The 17,534-nt window shown below is 34.1% G+C and overlaps 3 protein-coding genes across 3 annotated transcripts; 2 read left to right on the top strand and 1 right to left on the bottom strand.

Moving 5' to 3' along the window:
* Positions 1–4,746: 4,746 nt before the first annotated feature.
* On the top strand, positions 4,747–6,685 carry LOC133309579 (protein HOTHEAD). Its single transcript, XM_061510366.1, has 3 exons — positions 4,747–4,846; positions 4,938–5,585; positions 5,691–6,685. The coding sequence occupies exons 1-3, from the start codon at positions 4,747–4,749 to the stop codon at positions 6,563–6,565; spliced, it is 1,623 nt and encodes a 540-aa protein (XP_061366350.1). The 3' UTR covers positions 6,566–6,685.
* Positions 6,686–6,859: 174 nt separating this feature from the next.
* On the bottom strand, positions 6,860–7,816 carry LOC133309568 (E3 ubiquitin-protein ligase MPSR1-like). The gene has a single exon (XM_061510351.1). The coding sequence runs from the start codon at positions 7,657–7,659 to the stop codon at positions 6,985–6,987; it is 675 nt and encodes a 224-aa protein (XP_061366335.1). The 5' UTR covers positions 7,660–7,816; the 3' UTR covers positions 6,860–6,984.
* Positions 7,817–11,128: 3,312 nt separating this feature from the next.
* Positions 11,129–12,962, top strand: LOC133309581 (uncharacterized). Its single transcript, XM_061510368.1, has 4 exons — positions 11,129–11,539; positions 11,778–11,866; positions 12,319–12,471; positions 12,614–12,962. Exons 1-4 carry the CDS (start codon positions 11,443–11,445, stop codon positions 12,767–12,769), a joined length of 495 nt encoding a protein of 164 aa, XP_061366352.1. The 5' UTR covers positions 11,129–11,442; the 3' UTR covers positions 12,770–12,962.
* Positions 12,963–17,534: the final 4,572 nt, after the last annotated feature.

Below are 17,534 nucleotides of genomic sequence, written 5' to 3'. Positions count from 1 at the left end.
TCTACCTCATTATATTCAGCAGCTTCAGAATTCAAATTTTCCAATTCAATCTGAGTTTATTGTATCCTCTTTCAAACCCACATCCAACTCCACCGTCTGTGACTTTTCAGGAGCTTCAGGAAAAATCTGATTCAACTTAGATTCTCTGAATACAACGTCTCTGCTGTAAGTTACACTTCTAGTATCCGGATTCCACAACTTATAACCTTTGACGCCATCCTTGTACCCAATAAAGATACATTTTTCAGATTTACTGTCAAGCTTGTTTCTTTTCTCCTTGGGTACGTGCATATAAGCTTCACAGCCAAACACTCTGATATGAGATACGTCTGGCCTTTTTTTAAACAGTGCTTCATACGGAGTCTTCTCCTTCAAAGCTGATGTAGGAGATATGTTCTTCAGATAACAAGCAGTAGCCACTGCCTCTGCCCAAAACTCAGTTGCCAAGCCTGCACCGCTCAGCATACTCCGTGCTTTCTCCATGAGAGATCGATTCAACCTCTCTGCCACCCCATTCTGTTGAGGTGAGTAGGGAGTAGTCTTCTGTCTTACAATCCCATTGCTCGCACAAAACTGGTCAAATTTTGTTGAACAGAACTCCCCTCCATTGTCAGTTCTCAGCACCTTGATTTTTTGCTCAAATTGATTTTCCACCAAAGCCTTGAACTCGCAGAATTTATCGAACACTTCATCCTTGCTGCGCAAGAAATATAACCACACATATCTTGAAAAATCATCAGTAAAAGAAACATAATACCTTGATTTTCCATGTGATGCTACAGGTGTGGGGCCAAACACGTCGCTGTGTATCAAGTCCAGAACCCCCTCAGCTCTTCCTCCTATGGAATCAAAAGATACCCGTTTTTGCTTCCCTTGCAGGCAATGCTCGCAAAATCCAAACCCCATAGAGCAGCTCGGAATTCCATCCACCAACTTCTTTGATGTTAGAGTCTCCAGACCTTTTCCTCCAATATGCCCCAGCCTCCTATGCCATAACATAGCAGTGTCCTCCTCCGCCTGTTCTGAAACATAGCTTTCACCACTGAATACTGTGCCACCCAGCAGTTTCCACAATTTACCATGACGCTCTCCTCTTGCAATAACCAAAGCTCCTCGAGTCAGCTTGCAAGAATACTTGTCACTGCTAAAATTAATACCAGCATCTGCCATACTACCAACGGAGATCAGATTTCTGGTAAGCCCCGGAATATGCATCACACCCGGCAGATTCTTGATTGTCCCGTCACTCATCTTCAGCTTTACCTTCCCACGCCCCACAATTGCATGAGTCGTGTCATCTCCCATTCTAACTGTACCGCCAGAATACGATTCATAGGTGCAGAACCACTCCCTATGAGGTGTCATATGAAACGATGCTCCAGTGTCAATAATCCAATCATTACAGTCATTATGACTGTCAAACGCCATGTACAGGTCCCCTGTACTATCATCATCATCCTTCTTTGTACCCGAAGCAGACGGTTGTGAATCATCCCGCTTCTCAGGACCTACACTTTTACTTCTGCAATTCCTTCTCAGATGTCCAACCTTTTTGCACCTCCAGCACCTCATTTCAGATTTATCAGATTTATCACGGGACTTTGATCGTCCCCTCGATCTTCCTCTGTGACCAGACTTTGATTTGTCATCACTCCTCCCTCTAGCAACCAGAGCCTCATTGTTGGTACCTTCAGAACCTACCCTTCTCATCTCCTCAGACAATAAGGCAGCAACAACCGTCTTAAACGACAGTTTATTAACACTAGTACCAATTGACACAATGATGTGCTCCCAAGAGTTGGGCAGTGAACACAACAAGGTGCAAGCTTTGTCTTCCTCGTCCAGGTTAATGTCTATAGACGAAAGTTGTGCACAAATAGTATTAAATTCATTTAAATGAGCAGAGAAAGAATCACCTTCGCTCATCCGCAGATTATACAGCCTCCTTCGCAGGAACAACTTGTTCACGAGTGACTTGCTCTGATAGAGACTTCCCAGCTTCGTCCAGAGATCCTTCGCGGTCTTCTCAGAAGTTACGTTCACCAGAACGTTATCAGCCAGGCATAACCAGATCAGGCTTCGCGCCTTTCGATCGTCTCTGGTCCACGCCTTCAACTCCTTCGACTCGCCATCACCTGACGTTTCTTCACCGACAGGTTTTGTTGGTACGGACGGCTTATCATCTTCGATCACGTACCACACGTCCCTGTCAACGAGCAGAGCCTCCGTCTTCAGCTTCCATAACTCGAACCCTTTTCCTCCAAACTTTTCAACCTCGACCCGTGATTGGCCAGTCGACATCCTCTCCAGATCAATTTCGCAGTTTTATCTATGCCAAGAAAAAACCCTAAATCGCGAAACCCCAATCTGTCACAGGAACCCTGGTCGCAGAACCAAAGCTCTGATACCAATTGTTGGAAATCGACAATCACACATAATCGAGAAAACAGAAAAAAAGATAAGAGTAGAGAGATTGACACGATGATTTACCCTGGTTCACCCAATATAGGCTACGTCCAGCTTGTCTGTACTATATTCACCTCATCGCCACTCGTTACAAGTCTCTCGGTTTACAAGGCAAATATAAATAGGATTACAAGAAACCCTAACAGCAGTTATTCATGGGCCCAAGCCCAAACTGCTAAGAAAATTACAATAGAAACAGAGGCCTAAACATTACCTAGCCTCTACGGGCCTGGGGGCGCTGCCCCCCGGACCCCCGCCGGGGCGGCTCCCCCGGATCCCCGCCCGCTCACCTGAGAGCGGGACCCCAGTTGCCTTTCTGCTGACCCCGACAATTAGAGCCAACATCATCATGTGAAGTATGAGCCATACCCAACAATTTCAAGTCACATATATTGCAATAAAATCTTAACATCCCTCACGCTTTACGGAAGTAGAAGAGCCTAAAATCCATTTAAATTCCACGCTAGAATCTTATGTTTCGAACGTGAGATTCCACGCTATGAATTCTGAATGATACATTGCGAGCTCGTGGTCTTTTTATACAAAAGTTCTACGTACAATAGTAAGAAGCATTTTGAAAAAGAAAGATGAAAAGAGTTACAACTGACAGCTAACTGCTGAAACTACTTCATAACCAATCTCTTACAACTAACTGTTTCAGTTTCAATTGTTAACTGTTCTGGCTCGTGTGGCTGCTTCTGCATCATGTGATGCTGCAGCATCAGCAGCTGAACTTAACTCCAGTAAGAACAAGGTGTTAAAACATTCTAAAGCACACTTCTTCAACTTTGTTTTTTTAACATTTATGTACGAAGCACTTAAGAAATGAAAAAAAAAAAAAAAAAAACACGACCTAATTAAACACCAAATTACCTCCAAATAATAAAAAAATATAAAAATACAGTAGATTAATTTGAATCTTTTTGTCTAATATTTGCGAATGGAACACTTTGCAACGTATAATGTTTTTTTTTTTTTCTGTAACTTTGATGACAGTCTTTGTTTTTTAATTGTGTATTTATGTTTACCTAGTCAACAATTTGGATATGTGATATAGTTTTAAGTTTATTTCCTCTTCTTTGTTTCAACTGATAATGATGATAAAAGAGTAACGGCCACGATCAACTGTTTAGCTTAATATTTTTCTCATTTTTTATTCTAATATTTTTTTTCTCTCTCTGATACCATCACCATTGATTTCCTCTCATCTCACATGATCATATTATATCACAAATGAGAAGATTCAATCTCTAACAAGTAATTATCGGGGTAGATACTTCAAATTTGGAGGTAAAAATGGAATGATGATCAGGGTTAGACGTCACCAACTCTCATTTCAGGTGGGGTCTTGAGAAGGTTGATTAATTAAACCAGTGGGTACCCATTAGGCCATTACCAATTTGTTGTGGTGGAAATTTGTTATCCTGTTGCCCAAGCTTAGCAACAAGTTTTGGAAGAAAAATGGAGGGTAGGGTAGATTGTCCTGTGCCTCACCAACCATTCAAAGCAATTATGACAGGAGCTTGTAAAGCAGGCACATACGGTGTAATGATTTCCACTTTTTTATGTTTATAAAAGTCTCCATGGACTAACACACAAAGTGAAATTTCACGGATTAAAAAGAGAGGAAAATAGTCACTTATGTTGTAGGAGATCGCTTTTCTCTTTTACACATATCAATTTTTGTGTTACTTTTTTTATCTTTTTTCTTTTTTCCATAAGTGGGTGAATCTCACACATGATTATCTGTATAGCATGAGAGAGCTTATCTCCTATTGCATGAGATTAATAAAATCCTAAAAAGAGAATATAGTTTTTTTATGATAGATGAGTGTTACACCAATTTTTTTGTATGTCCATGAGATAAAATTACTTCATCCAACATGAACAATTATATTCCCTTGAAAAAATTGCTTAAACTCATTCGATGGAATTATTAAACTCCATGATAAAATAAATAAATAAAATTGTGATAACTTGATTCATGCAAAGGATTATTTTAACAGAACATATACACTATTTATCACAACCACCTATGAAATTCAAGGTTAGAGAAAAACATCATTCCCGCAACAGACAACGGTTGCCGCCAACAAAGGAAGAATGAATGATTATTATAGCCATGCGCATTTGTTAAACACTTGATGCTATGTAAACTTTAATCAATTGGTGTCAACAGCCAAAGAGAAAAATAATAATTTGTATAGCCCACATTGCCAAATAAAATCATGCCCTTACTATACTCACAAATCAATGCATTAGCTAATTGCAATTCTAGATATGGAACTTGCACAAAGTAAACAAGTTCATGAGCTTCTCACAGCATTTTTGCTGTTAATACTTGCAAATTTGGGCTTCTCTTTCCCTTCAGGGTCTCAAGGTAAGCTATATAACTCACTCTCATTGTTTTTTTTTTGGAGCTTGAAACATTGTGTGTGTGTTTTTTCTCAATTTGCACTTCCCCTATGTAGGTAACAGACAATGGCACATGACTTCAGATGTAAAGGAAGTAGCAGGCAAGTCTTATGACTACATTGTAGTTGGGGGAGGCACATGTGGCTGTCCATTGGCTGCTACACTGTCTGAGAAATTCTCTGTGCTGCTGATAGAAAGAGGTGGTTCACCATATGGAAATCCCTTGGTCATAGATAGGAGATACTATGGTTTTCCATTACTTCATACAGACAAATATATGTCAGTAGCACAAAGTTTCACCTCACAAGATGGGGTTGGCAATGTCCGAGGAAGAGTTCTTGGAGGATCATCAGCTATAAACGGGGGCTTTTACAGTAGAGCAAGTGAGGAATTTGTTGGCAAAGCAGGTTGGGACAAGAAACTAGTCAGAGAAGCTTATGAATGGGTGGAATCAAAGGTTGTCTTCCCACCATTCTTTCTCTCCCCATGGCAGTCTGTAGCTGAATTCAGCCTTCTTGAATCAGGAATTTTACCATACAATGGCTATAGCTTGGAACATATCAAGGGAACCAAGATTTCTGGGAGTGTTTTTGATGTATTTGGAAAGAGACACACCTCAGCTGACCTTCTAGATGCAGGGAATCCAAAGAACCTCACAGTCCTTCTAAATGTCACAGTGAAGAGTATCATCTTTCATCACAATGGTAAGGGGCAAAAAAAAAAAAAAACTTCTCTATAACTAGCTTAATAGGTGGTTAACATTAGAACTTTTCAGTCATTCTTGAATTTTGATTACTCAAATGCTGTAGGTTACAATAATGAAACTAGAGCTAAGGGTGTGAGGTTCATCCAGAGTAATGGAAGCTTAGATGAAACCTATGAAGCCTACATCAGAAAACCCAAGAATTCAAGTTCAAGGGGTGATGTCATATTGGCAGCAGGTGCATTGGGTAGTCCCCAACTTCTGCTGCTAAGCGGAATAGGACCAAAAGAACAACTGAGAAGGTTCAACATTCCACTAGTGCTTGACATGAAAGGGGTTGGTCAAGGAATGCAAGACAATCCCTGCATAGCAATCTTGGTGGATTCTAAGCCACAAAATAGGCTTCCTGATCCACCACAAATTGCTGGCATAACAGATGACTTGAAAATCATAGTTGAAGCATCAATAATTCCCCTAAGTTCCAATGCAACAAGGGTTAATGTTGCTGCCAAGATAGCATTGCCATCTTCAAAAGGGATGCTTGAACTGAATAACACAGACCCCAGGCTGAACCCTTCTGTGAGGTTCAACTATCTAGCAAGCGAAAAGGATATGGAAGAATGTGTCAAGATGACTCAACTACTTAATCGAATTGCAAGGTCCAAGTCTATTGCATTTTTCCTTGGAGAGTCAAAGCAAAACAAGTTGACATCTACTGAGTTTGGTCTGAGAAAATTTTGCAAGCAAAATGTAAGAACTATCTATCATTATCATGGGGGTTGCACGGTTGGATCGGTTGTTGATATGCACTACAAGGTTTATGGCGTAAAGGGATTGAGAATATTGGATGGCTCAACTTTTTCAGAGTCACCAGGCACAAACCCAATGGCTACTCTGCTGATGCTAGGAAGGTACCAAGGAATCAAGATTCTCAGAAAAAGGGAAACAGTTTCTGGCTTCAATGCCAAAGAAAACACATAATAAACTTTTTTGATCATCTGTTATTATGCAAAATCAGCGTGTAAAAAAAAAATAAGGCAGCACTTAGGAGCCTAACAGAGTGTACTTATTTTTTTATTTTTTTTGAACACTTAACAGAGTGTACTTTGAAAATCACAATTCTACTTTTAAGATGTAGAGTTATTTCATTCCCCTCTAAATTCGTTATATTAACTTTTCAATCCAAAAAATATTAAATTGGAAAATGATGTAAAATTCTGACTTATAACCATACTCCATACTAGTAATAATATTAAATTGGAAAGAATTAGGAGATGAGAAAAAAATAAATCACCAACTTATTTATTCCCAAAACATATGATAACAATTTTGTGCATTTGTGCCTGTACATAATCTTCACCAAATTGAAAAGCAACGTTCTAACAAAAAAATATACTCCTTTAACTCTCTGGCTCAGCATCACCTCTATGACTTGAAGAATCACTTGAATCATCAGAAGTATCTTGATTTGGATCCTGGCTTCTCCTATCCCTATTGAAAGAAAAACTAACCCAAACTTCTCCACCAACCCTCCTCCTCTCTCCCCCTTCTTCATCACTCTTCTTGCCCACATCTTTCTCATCAACAGGCATCTCATACCTGCAAACAGGGCAAGACCCATGAATCCCCAGCCATTTCTCAATACAATTGGTATGAAATCTATGCTTACAAGGCATCTCTTTAGCCACCCCACCAACCTCAAAATTATCCAGACAAACAACACACTCCAAATCTTCACCTTCTCCAATTTCAACACTTGGCATAGCATCTATGGATTCCTTTGAAGCAGGTGGTTGACCACCCTTGGTACTATTCCCAAGCTCACGGAACAGAGCCTCAAGGCTTGAAGCACCATCAATGACCACCATGCCCTGAGTGAAGGGGTTCACCAAGATGATTCTTTCACGCTGAGAATCTTCAGCACTCTCAGTTTCCTGATCTGGGTCTTCACTATCTCTTCTGGTTGAAGAGTCTGAGAAGCCAAAGATGAAGGGCAAGAACAGAGACATGTCTCTGTTTCTCACCATCCTTTCAAACAGAGAGGAAATCTCAGAAACCTCAGCATCAGAAGCCATCACTTCAATTCCAAAACACTAAAAAAACGACCTTTTGTGTGTGAGAGAGAGAGAAAGAGAAAAAAGATTGAGTGTATTGCAGAATTTAGAAGAATTGGAAATTATTAGAATGGAGGAAGTTGGAAATGGAATGAATATAAAGGAAAACAGAGAAGGGAGAAGGTGTGCGCCCACTGATTAAAAAAAGAATGTTGTGGAAGGATCTGGAACATGTTCGGAGGTACATGTGTTATGTTTATCTTCAAAATCCAATCACTATCCTTTACATCAGACCAAAATATTTAAGGCAGTTATGAGGTAACATTGTGAGTATGGCAGTAACTGTGGAATTCAACATTTGTGATTATGAATAATCTACTATTTTTATCAAATGATAATAGTCTTGTCATGTGTGATGTTATGGCTTATGATATACATTGTTTTTGTATACTTAGTAGGGTTTTATAAGAGTTATGACGTAGGAAAAGTGACTGTGTAATATTATAGAAATTCGTTTTACGTGCCTTAATTTTTTTTTCTTTAAAAATTGTGTACCCTACAAAAAATGGTGTGTGTGTAAGAAATTTTTTTGTATCATGTTAAAGGACAAAACAAAAATGCTTTGTAGTATATTCAATTCACTTAATTAATTCACAATCATTAATTTTTTGACAGCTGGATGGCCAATAACGTTGATATGTTTGAATTTAAAATGAGTTTTTGCTTGAATGTTATAAAATCTAGTTCTGTCCGGAAGTTACGGTGATCGTTGCCAAAATCTAATCTAGTTCTGTTCAGAAGTTACGGTGATCGTTGCAATGTAGAAACGATAAAAACTTAGCTAAAAATAAATTAAAACATAAGTAAAAAAATGCTTCTCAATAAAAATGAGTAAAAATGTCATATATAAACATAAAAATAATAGAAATGCAAGTTTTATTTAAACTAAATTTTTTTTTTTTTAAATCTTTTTTTCCATTTTTTTAATTCTTTTTTTCCATTTTTTTAAACTCAATTTCTCTTTTTTTATTTTAAATTTATGTCTTATATAATTGAATAAAAAATATTCTTTAAATATGAAGTTATTTATTGAATTTTAAATAGTGACACATGTGATATATATATATACACACACACACGTGTATGTTCGTGCATGCGTACGTGCGCGTGTGTAATTTTGTATCATGATTTTAAGTAATAGAAATTTGGAAAAAGTTCGAAATTCTCCTTATGTTATTCCTTTGAATTACTTACAACTTAATAATCGTTTTAATCACTTAACTTCCTACATTTTTTTTATCTATCCCCTACTTATCACTGTTAGAAACTTGATTAAATATGTCTACTTTACCTTTTTTAGATGAAAAAATAAAGTGATAAAAGAAGAAAAATAAGATCAAATTTTATAAAAACTTAAAATACTTAATAAAAGACTAAAAGAAAAAAAAAATCAAAAGTGTCTAAATAAAAAAATTTGAAGAAAAAATAAGATTAAATATGTTAAAAATTAAAATAGTGACACGAAAAACTAAAATTAAAATTAAAAATAAAAATTCTCTAAAAGAAATTAAATATCCTGAATACAAAAAAAATAGAAGACAAAATTAAGATAAAAAATAAAATAAAAATATAGAATAAAAAAATCGTAGTTTTGAATTTTCAATATATTTGGTTTCTTAATTTTTTATTTTTATCCTTGATCTATTTTTCTCTCTTTTTTAGTAAATAAAAGGCTAACGCTCAGAACAAACAAACAGAAACTAGTCTACAACTAAAGCACTAAATCCAAAATTTTAATAATCTAATCTTTTTGATCTATTTTATTTTTTTTATTTATATATGTTTGATCTATTTTATTCTTTTTATTTATATATGTTTGATGTTTTTTATATCTCTATTTTATTCTCTCTCTTTTTAAATTTTTTTTTATAAAAATCATTAGTAGATAGGGTGGCACAAGGCTAAAAAAAGAGAGAGAAAAATCAGAATTAAATAAATAAAAAATATAAAAATATAAAAAAGGCCTAACGACTAACGTATCTAAATAAAATAGATCAAGAACAAAAAAAACTAAATATATTGAAAACTCATAATTGTGATTTCTTTTTGTTTTATTTCTTTTTTATTTTATTTTTCATCTTAAATTTTTTCGTCTTTTTTCATTTGGACTAATTTTTTTTAATTTGAATTTTTTTTGTCATTGTTATAATTTTAAACAAATTTTACCTTATTTTTTATTCTATTTTTTTATTTTGACACATTTGATTTTTTTTGTCTTTTATTAAGTGTTCTAAATTTACATAATTTTTTATCACTTTATTTTCTTTTTTAAAGAAGAGCAAAATAGATATATTTAATCAAATTTCAAACGGTGTTAAAGAGGAGGAGGATGAAAAAATCATAGGGAAATTAAGTAATTAAAAAAAAAATAGGTGTAAATAATTCAAAACAATAACACATCGATTTTTTGAACTTTCCCTATAAATTTTAGGTTTCATATCATTTCTACAATTTATATTTTTACCACCAATTTTTTCTTTAAATTAAAATTCAATTTTGACAACAATAATTACGGTAATTAGGTAGACTCGATCTTTTCATAGGGTAATGTCTTATAGATAAGTTTATGACGAGGCCAACAGCTGTTACATAAAAATTCAAATCTCATCAAGTTTAAATTGTTCCAACCTAACCTTAAAATTTGGTGCACATTAAAAAAATGAGTCTTCGACTAAATGAACTCGTATACGCAATTAGCATGTGCTTATATTTTGGACAATCTCAAACTTTCCATCTGTTTCCCGACATTTTTTTTTTAATTATTTCATCAAATACAAGAATTATTTGAGAATATGAAGTTTATAATAATATTTCTTGCTGCATACGACTAAATTTGAATGTGTAAATTTATGTTTACCTAATCAAACCCTTACATAATCTAATGGCGCATATTAAGTCCTATCGGTTTTTAAAAAGTGGGAGTAAGTTCTATTATTAAAATTTTATATGATCTTATTGTATGAAATTGTTGTATTTATTTTCCTATAAATGTTACATAGGATAAAATTTTATCAAATTTTTTGAATATTTATAAACAAATATAAATACAAAATTTTCGTGTGACCTTATTATTATGTGAAATTTCAGCAGGAATTATTTCCATAAAAAGTGATAATAGATTCTTTCATGTAATATTTCACATGACTTTGTCATAATTTTTTTTATAAATATTAAATAAACTGAAGAATATTGTAACAAGTTGTGTTACTATCGTTTTACTACTAATCAATCTTACCGTTAGATCAATTGTATTACTACTATACAATACAAAGATGGAAATAAATATAACCATTGGATCAACATAATCGATCTAACGGTGAGATTGATTGGTAGTAACACAACTTGATTGTTACAATATCCTCGGGTAAACAAATATTATTAAAATTTCCGCGACCTGAAACCTCTGCGAACCAACACGTCTCAAGAACAAGAATACAACAAAACAAACCACCTTCTCCAAGAAACCTTCATTATTAGAAGTACAATTATTCTATCATTTCAAGACCCAATTGAAATTACCAACAAAATTCCAACATAGCTGGACTTTCACTGCGTTTTGAATTTAACATATCTCTGTTCACTGTTTCCTTCAATGTCAAACCCAAAAGAACAAAATTGCTGTCTTTATGGAGCATGCACATTAACTGTTTGTTAGATTTCCTGTAAGGAATCCGTTCTTGCTAATGTATTTGTGACTTAAGTTTTGGGGTTCACAGCTCACATAGTGCTTGAGACTTGTACAATATGGCTCAAGTGAATGCCCTAGGGCTACAGTTTAAGAATTCTGCTGTCTTTGGAATCCACCTAAAATCGTTTATTTGCTTTCAGACACAAAGTAGAAGTAAGTTAAGCAGAACTTAATCTTGCCCAGTTTATTTTCTTCTTGGCATTTTTGGTTGTTTGCTTGAGATTTTAGTCTCTTACCCGGTCCAGTGCAATACAGCATCTATGGAATTTGACTTTATAATGTTGATACTAGCAATATGCCTATGGAGTTAGTTATATATTATCTATACGTTGATATTATGTTGAATGTGACTTTTGATATGGATTAATGTGAACTTTCAATTTTCTTATAGGTTTAACTAGGAAACCATTTGTGATTGAAGCCAGGGCAAACACCAGAAAAGAAAGTGCAAAAATTCGGAACAGAAGGATGCTAAAAAAGGTATGACTTCTGAGAAAAATAGCTATCCTGATTGTATTATGTCTTTGTTATACCTTCACCCTTCGTCATGTCTTTGCATGGTTAAGGTGTTCTGCGGACACATTTTATATTTCCATACATTTCTACATATTTTGCATGTCATTTAGCTTGTTCTATGTGACCATTGGCATCCCATTTTTTCCTACTTAGCCGCATATTTCAGTAAATTCATTCTGTGAACTCCATCTCCTTTCTATGAGTCGTATCATGTAGATTAATATATAGATACATACATATATTATGTTTTGCTTAAATTATGTTACAAGTGACAAGCTGTTGCAGCACTGATAAAGAAATATCAAACTAAGTTGTCGAGCTCCTTCAGTTATATGGCACTCCACTGCTAACTGCTTAAGTACCGAGTTTCTGCCCCATCTATTTTTAGTACCATGATTTTATCATTCTTTTTTCAGTTTAATGGAACGGCTAAACATCCAAGGCTTTCAGTATTTTGCTCAGATAAGCAATTGTATGCAATGCTTGTAGATGACGAAAATAAGAAGTGTTTGTTCTATGGAAGCACGCTGCAGAAGTCATTCAGACAAAATCCCCCATGTAGCACTGTTGTAAGTAATCCACACTATCTTATCGACAAGTATTGCCTGAGACAGGGAAAGCAACAATTTTCCCTTTCTGGATTTTTTTTTTTGGGGGTCTCATTATGCTTTGGCTTTGGATTTGTTCTGTTTTGGCATAACATGATTTTAGGAAGCTGCTCAGCATGTTGGGGAGGCACTTGTCAAAACCTGTGTTGATCTTAATATAAATGAAATATCATCCTATGATCGCAATGGCTACGGTCGTGGACAAAGGCTAGACGCCTTTGAGATTGCCATTTCTAGTTATGGATTCTTGCCAAGATAGCTCTGTAAGACTGTAATTGCTGCTGCTGCTCTTTTTGTGGAAAATATGAAGTACTCCAATGTTATTAAGTAGGACATGATCGCTTTTCTAGAATAGCAAGTTGCAAATCTCACGTGATTGATCATTACTATAAGAAAAACTTTGAAAAATCAAGGGCCCGAATGTTATGGACTTGATGAAGTAATTTGCATGTTTGAATGAATTTATTTAGGAAAAAACGTTTATCCTTTTAGACGACATAATATATATTCTTTCACTCTCACAAAGAGGTGGGATCCACACCTTTATATTTATTTGTCCACTCTTTTTTTTTTTTTTATCTATCTCTTACTCTTACTTGAAATGACACAACTTTACATCCTTTAAAATGATACACACTTTTCTCATTTATTTGCAATACATGTTTCTTCCATTTATTTGCAATACATGTTTCTTCCATCCCAGCGGACTCATGATTGCCTGGTCCTGCAAACGAGGGTTGAAAAGTCACATCCGTCCATCTTCTGAACATAAATTATGAAAAGAGTAATAATAAGCTCTGATATATAATCTTGAATGAACTGCTGTGAAATTACAAGTACAGTGTTGCAACCCATTTGATATGTTATGTCCTGCGTTGTAACTCGCTCTTGTTTGGACATTTTTATTCCATTTTTTATTTCGTTCGAGAAAATGCATTTTACTGTGTGTTTAGTGATAGTCATAGAGGCCCAATAGGCCCAATGGATTCAGTTACAGATTCAATTCAGTTATAACAAACTATTAGTTAGTCTGTTACATATGTACAATAGCTGATCATATCCTATCTTTGTATATATAAGATAAGAGCCCTTTGTAAAGATTTAACAATTCAGAATACAAGAGACACTTTCACGTTTTCTATTTCTTTCTTTCTTATTCTCTCTTTCTCTCTCTCTTTCATCCTAGCTGTGATACACCTTTCATTTAGCTTAGTTGAATTGTCGGAACCAGCAATAAGAACCAATCATTTTTTTATTTTTTTTCATGACATTTGTATACTAAGTTTGTAAAATTATTTTCATTTCAAAATTTTCTCCTTACTCAACAAATATACCCTTAGAATAAATAACGTCCGTTACAGCCTTCCAGCCCATCCAAGTTCGAAAATGAAAAGTTCTTTGGTGGCCCAATCATAAATCATCAATTGAGAAGTGCAAAGTCATTCTTTAAAGATAAGCGCAATTTTAATAGGGTTTAAAGTTTGTTATTTTATAGGAGATAATTTTATCTTGTATACACGTGGAACCTATGTGGGGATCATGTGCGGAGAAGATAGAAAGAGAAAATATGAACTCTACACACATAAAAGAGAAAAAGAAAAAATATGAATTTCATATATTTTTATGTATCTATAGGAGGTAAAATTATCTCCAAAGAAACATTACACCTTTTTAATATGATTTAAACTAGAGTAGCAATCCATCAAAAAGGGACCGGGTGGGTTGGTTTGTCTTCTGTAAATTGGTTCAAAATATTAATCCATCTCATTTTGTGATTGTTCCCGGATCCATCCGCTTAAATAATAAAAAAATAATTTTTTAAAAATAAAATAATATTAAACATATCAAAATATTTAATCAAATTAAATAAGTATGTATGTGAAAATATCAAAAAATAGAACTAGAAATTTATGGGACAAAAGATGTAACTATTATTTGAAAAACCTCCTTTGTATTATGTGAAAATCATGTGAAGTCCATCAATCACAATATTTGCTCTTGACCTTCAAAAAGATTAAGGAGAACATTTTTAGATAGACTAAGGGACTGTATGGTAGAGGAGATATATTTCTTTTATCGGGGAAAAAAAATTGCCGGGAATATAATGAGAATTTTTTTTCCGGACAAATTATGAAAATGTGTTTGGTATGCCAAAATTTTTGCCGAAAATGTTGAATTATTTTTCTAATGCTATGTTTGGTTGGTCGTAAAAAATTTGTGAAAATCTAGACTGAAATTACAAAATTAGCCATGTGTTTGAATATTTGTTTTCGACGTTCGTTTTACAAAATTACCTATGTATCGAAGTTTTATAGAGATGCAAAGAGGGAAGAGCTTGATGCTGCCATTTTTAACCTCAGGGAGATTGAAAGTAAGCACATTTAATTTTGTTAACCTAATTTACTTAAACACACAACAGAATCTTCAATGAGAAATGTTCTTCTGGTTTATTTTCTTTTTCTTGCAGATTATTGTGAGTATGAGAGGTAAATGCTAATTTCACAAATGAACTTTGAGAAAACATTTGGTTTGTCCACCGTTTTCATTGAATCTACAGTAATGGATAATGGAGGGCTTCCTTGACAAAGACGAAGAACAAGGTTGTATGAGGGTTTGAAGAACAAGGTTTTACACATCTCTTGAGATATATTGAAAGAGGGAGTCTCCAAACTTTGTTGTGCGATTCCGAGTACGTGGAAAAAAAAAAACCCACGGTTGAGTTGGTATTATTTGTTAGGAACGTGTAATTAAAAATAAAATGACAGGGATAAAAATTTTCTGGGATTATTTTTGATTTTACCCATTCCAAACATGGAAAAAAAATTTCCTTCCCCCACTTTCCCAATATTTCAAGCAAAAAGCTCATACCAAAGGCATCTTAGGGGGCGTTTGGTAGAGGAGAAATTTTTTTTTGTCCAGAAATTTCGATTTTTAAAAATATAATTTTTACATTCAGTTTACAATAATATCCGAAAATTTAAAATTTAGAAAAAATTAATTTTTCAGAAATCCTGCCAAAAACCACCTACCAAACAGCCCTAAAGGTCTTTTGTAGACCGAGAAAAAATTGCGGGATACACAAATTTTTTTTAAGAGATACTAGCACAATCTTTTATGTATATGCAGGTGGCAATTAGTTTCTCCTCCAACGTGAGAAACTAATTGCCCATAGACTATATGCATTATTTTGACCAGTGATATTATGTTCTCACAATACCAAACTGATTGTTAAACAAAAATAACTAACCGATTATGCAAAAATTGTTTAGGGTTTAGAACTCTATGAAAAGTAAGGTGTATTCGTGTAACTTATATATTGTACTACTAATCAACGCATAAATTGTATTACTAATTATAAAATAAAAAAAATTCGATGGGTCAACTTTTTTCGATCCGTATCGAACGCATAAATTGTGACGATTTAACGGTTCTAATATTATAACTCAACCGGTCAATTAAATGAGCTAAACGGATTGACCCAATGGATTAGACTCATTTTATCATCTTTAATTGAAACAGCATTAGATAAATTAAGTATCGATTTGAGTGTTTATGATATATCTTCCATTTAAAAAAACAGTTGGTGGAGCAACTTTCTTACTAACTCTCCCCTTCCTTGCTTTCCCCGTAAAATTTATAATAATTAATACACAATATTATATATGTGTGTGTTTTTAAAAATAAGAGAATAGTTGTGTTTAAATTTTAAATTATGGGTTTTATAATTCTCATGTTGAATGAGAATTGAAATCTTATGTTGTAGAGATAAAAAGCATGTGAGACTCATGTGTTAGAAAAAATTATATGTAAAACCCATGTCAGCACATAAATCGAAGGGTGTGTAGAAAAATTTAATTCTCATGTTGAATGAGAATTATAAAATCCTTAAATTATTTCGTCAGTTGTCATTTTGACAACTTCAAGATTGTATACAAAGTAGGGTACTCATATTTCATCCATGCTCTCAGCTTTATTAGTGTTTGTGATGATTTTCATTACCAAGTTATAGTTTGCCTTTTCCTAGGGCATGCTAAAGACATGGAACTGTAGTTGTATGAACATTTATTTCTATTTTAAAGTCTTAAGGCAACTAGAAGGAATTTTTTTTATTTTTTTATTTTGTTGTCGACAACTTGAAGGATTCCAATACGGCACATGGATGACTCTAGTGATTGAGTGTATTCTGCCACGTACCGTTGTCGAGCAACGTATTTTTATTTATTTATATTATCATATAACTAATCCTATTTTCAAACACGGATGTTAGATTTTGTAAATGCTATTTTGGTTATATTGTATAATACATTTTTTATAGAGTTTTTTTTCTCTCTCTCTCTTCACAGGCTAGGCTAGGCTTTGGCTTAAATAGGTCAGGTCTGTGTAAAAAATATCAGATATAACCTGACTTGTTAGCTTGTGTAGGTCCCAAATTACAAGTCTGATCTGACCTATATTTAAAAAATAAAATTCTTGATCTAGGCCTGTTTAAGCCTATTAAACAATCAATAATTAAAAGAATAAATAAAATAATATTAGTTTATTATTCAAAATTATTAAAATAATAATTTTATTTATTTTATTTAAAATAAATAATATGATATAGGCCGGCCTGTAAGCTTATAGGCCCGATGTATACAAAAAAAACTTGTGGCCTATTCTCTAAATAGATTTTTTTTTAAAACCTAGGCTTATTCTATTTTTCTATTTGTAACAGGTCAAGTTTGGCCTGATATAGGCTAGAACGTAGACCCCTGCAGGCCGACTTAGCCCATTTACACTCCTAGACACAATTGACTAAGGATTTGGTCCATATTCAACAAAGACGTGAGTTCAAATTCCGTTGACTTTGTTGGTGGGTGATATATTATCCCTTCTGAAAATCCTCTAACCCCAATGGGATACTAGTGTCACTTAAATTTTTTCCTAACCAAAAAAATGTTTTAATGGTGTGCAATATAAATCACATGACATTTTTGTACACTCTGCGTATAGATAATTTGCTCGATGTAATAGGGTTTAGTGGA

Source organism: Gastrolobium bilobum, unplaced genomic scaffold (assembly GCF_033153095.1).
Source record: "Gastrolobium bilobum isolate Gb01-03AN ecotype WA unplaced genomic scaffold, APGP_CSIRO_Gbil_v1 utg5190, whole genome shotgun sequence".
NCBI classification, from domain to species: domain Eukaryota; kingdom Viridiplantae; phylum Streptophyta; class Magnoliopsida; order Fabales; family Fabaceae; genus Gastrolobium; species Gastrolobium bilobum.
This window is presented reverse-complemented; position numbering and strand designations above follow the sequence as displayed.

Bases quoted from the DNA above. Each gene is read 5' to 3' on its own strand.
- LOC133309579 (XM_061510366.1), top strand. From the start codon at position 4,747: ATGGAACTTGCACAAAGTAAACAAGTTCATGAGCTTCTCACAGCATTT. The intron at 4,847-4,937 runs GTAAGCTATATA...TCCCCTATGTAG, and splicing joins TTTCCCTTCAGGGTCTCAAG to GTAACAGACAATGGCACATG. The intron at 5,586-5,690 runs GTAAGGGGCAAA...CAAATGCTGTAG, and splicing joins TATCATCTTTCATCACAATG to GTTACAATAATGAAACTAGA.
- LOC133309568 (XM_061510351.1), bottom strand. From the start codon at position 7,659: ATGGCTTCTGATGCTGAGGTTTCTGAGATTTCCTCTCTGTTTGAAAGG.
- LOC133309581 (XM_061510368.1), top strand. From the start codon at position 11,443: ATGGCTCAAGTGAATGCCCTAGGGCTACAGTTTAAGAATTCTGCTGTC. The intron at 11,867-12,318 runs GTATGACTTCTG...TTCTTTTTTCAG, and splicing joins ACAGAAGGATGCTAAAAAAG to TTTAATGGAACGGCTAAACA. The intron at 12,472-12,613 runs GTAAGTAATCCA...ACATGATTTTAG, and splicing joins ATCCCCCATGTAGCACTGTT to GAAGCTGCTCAGCATGTTGG.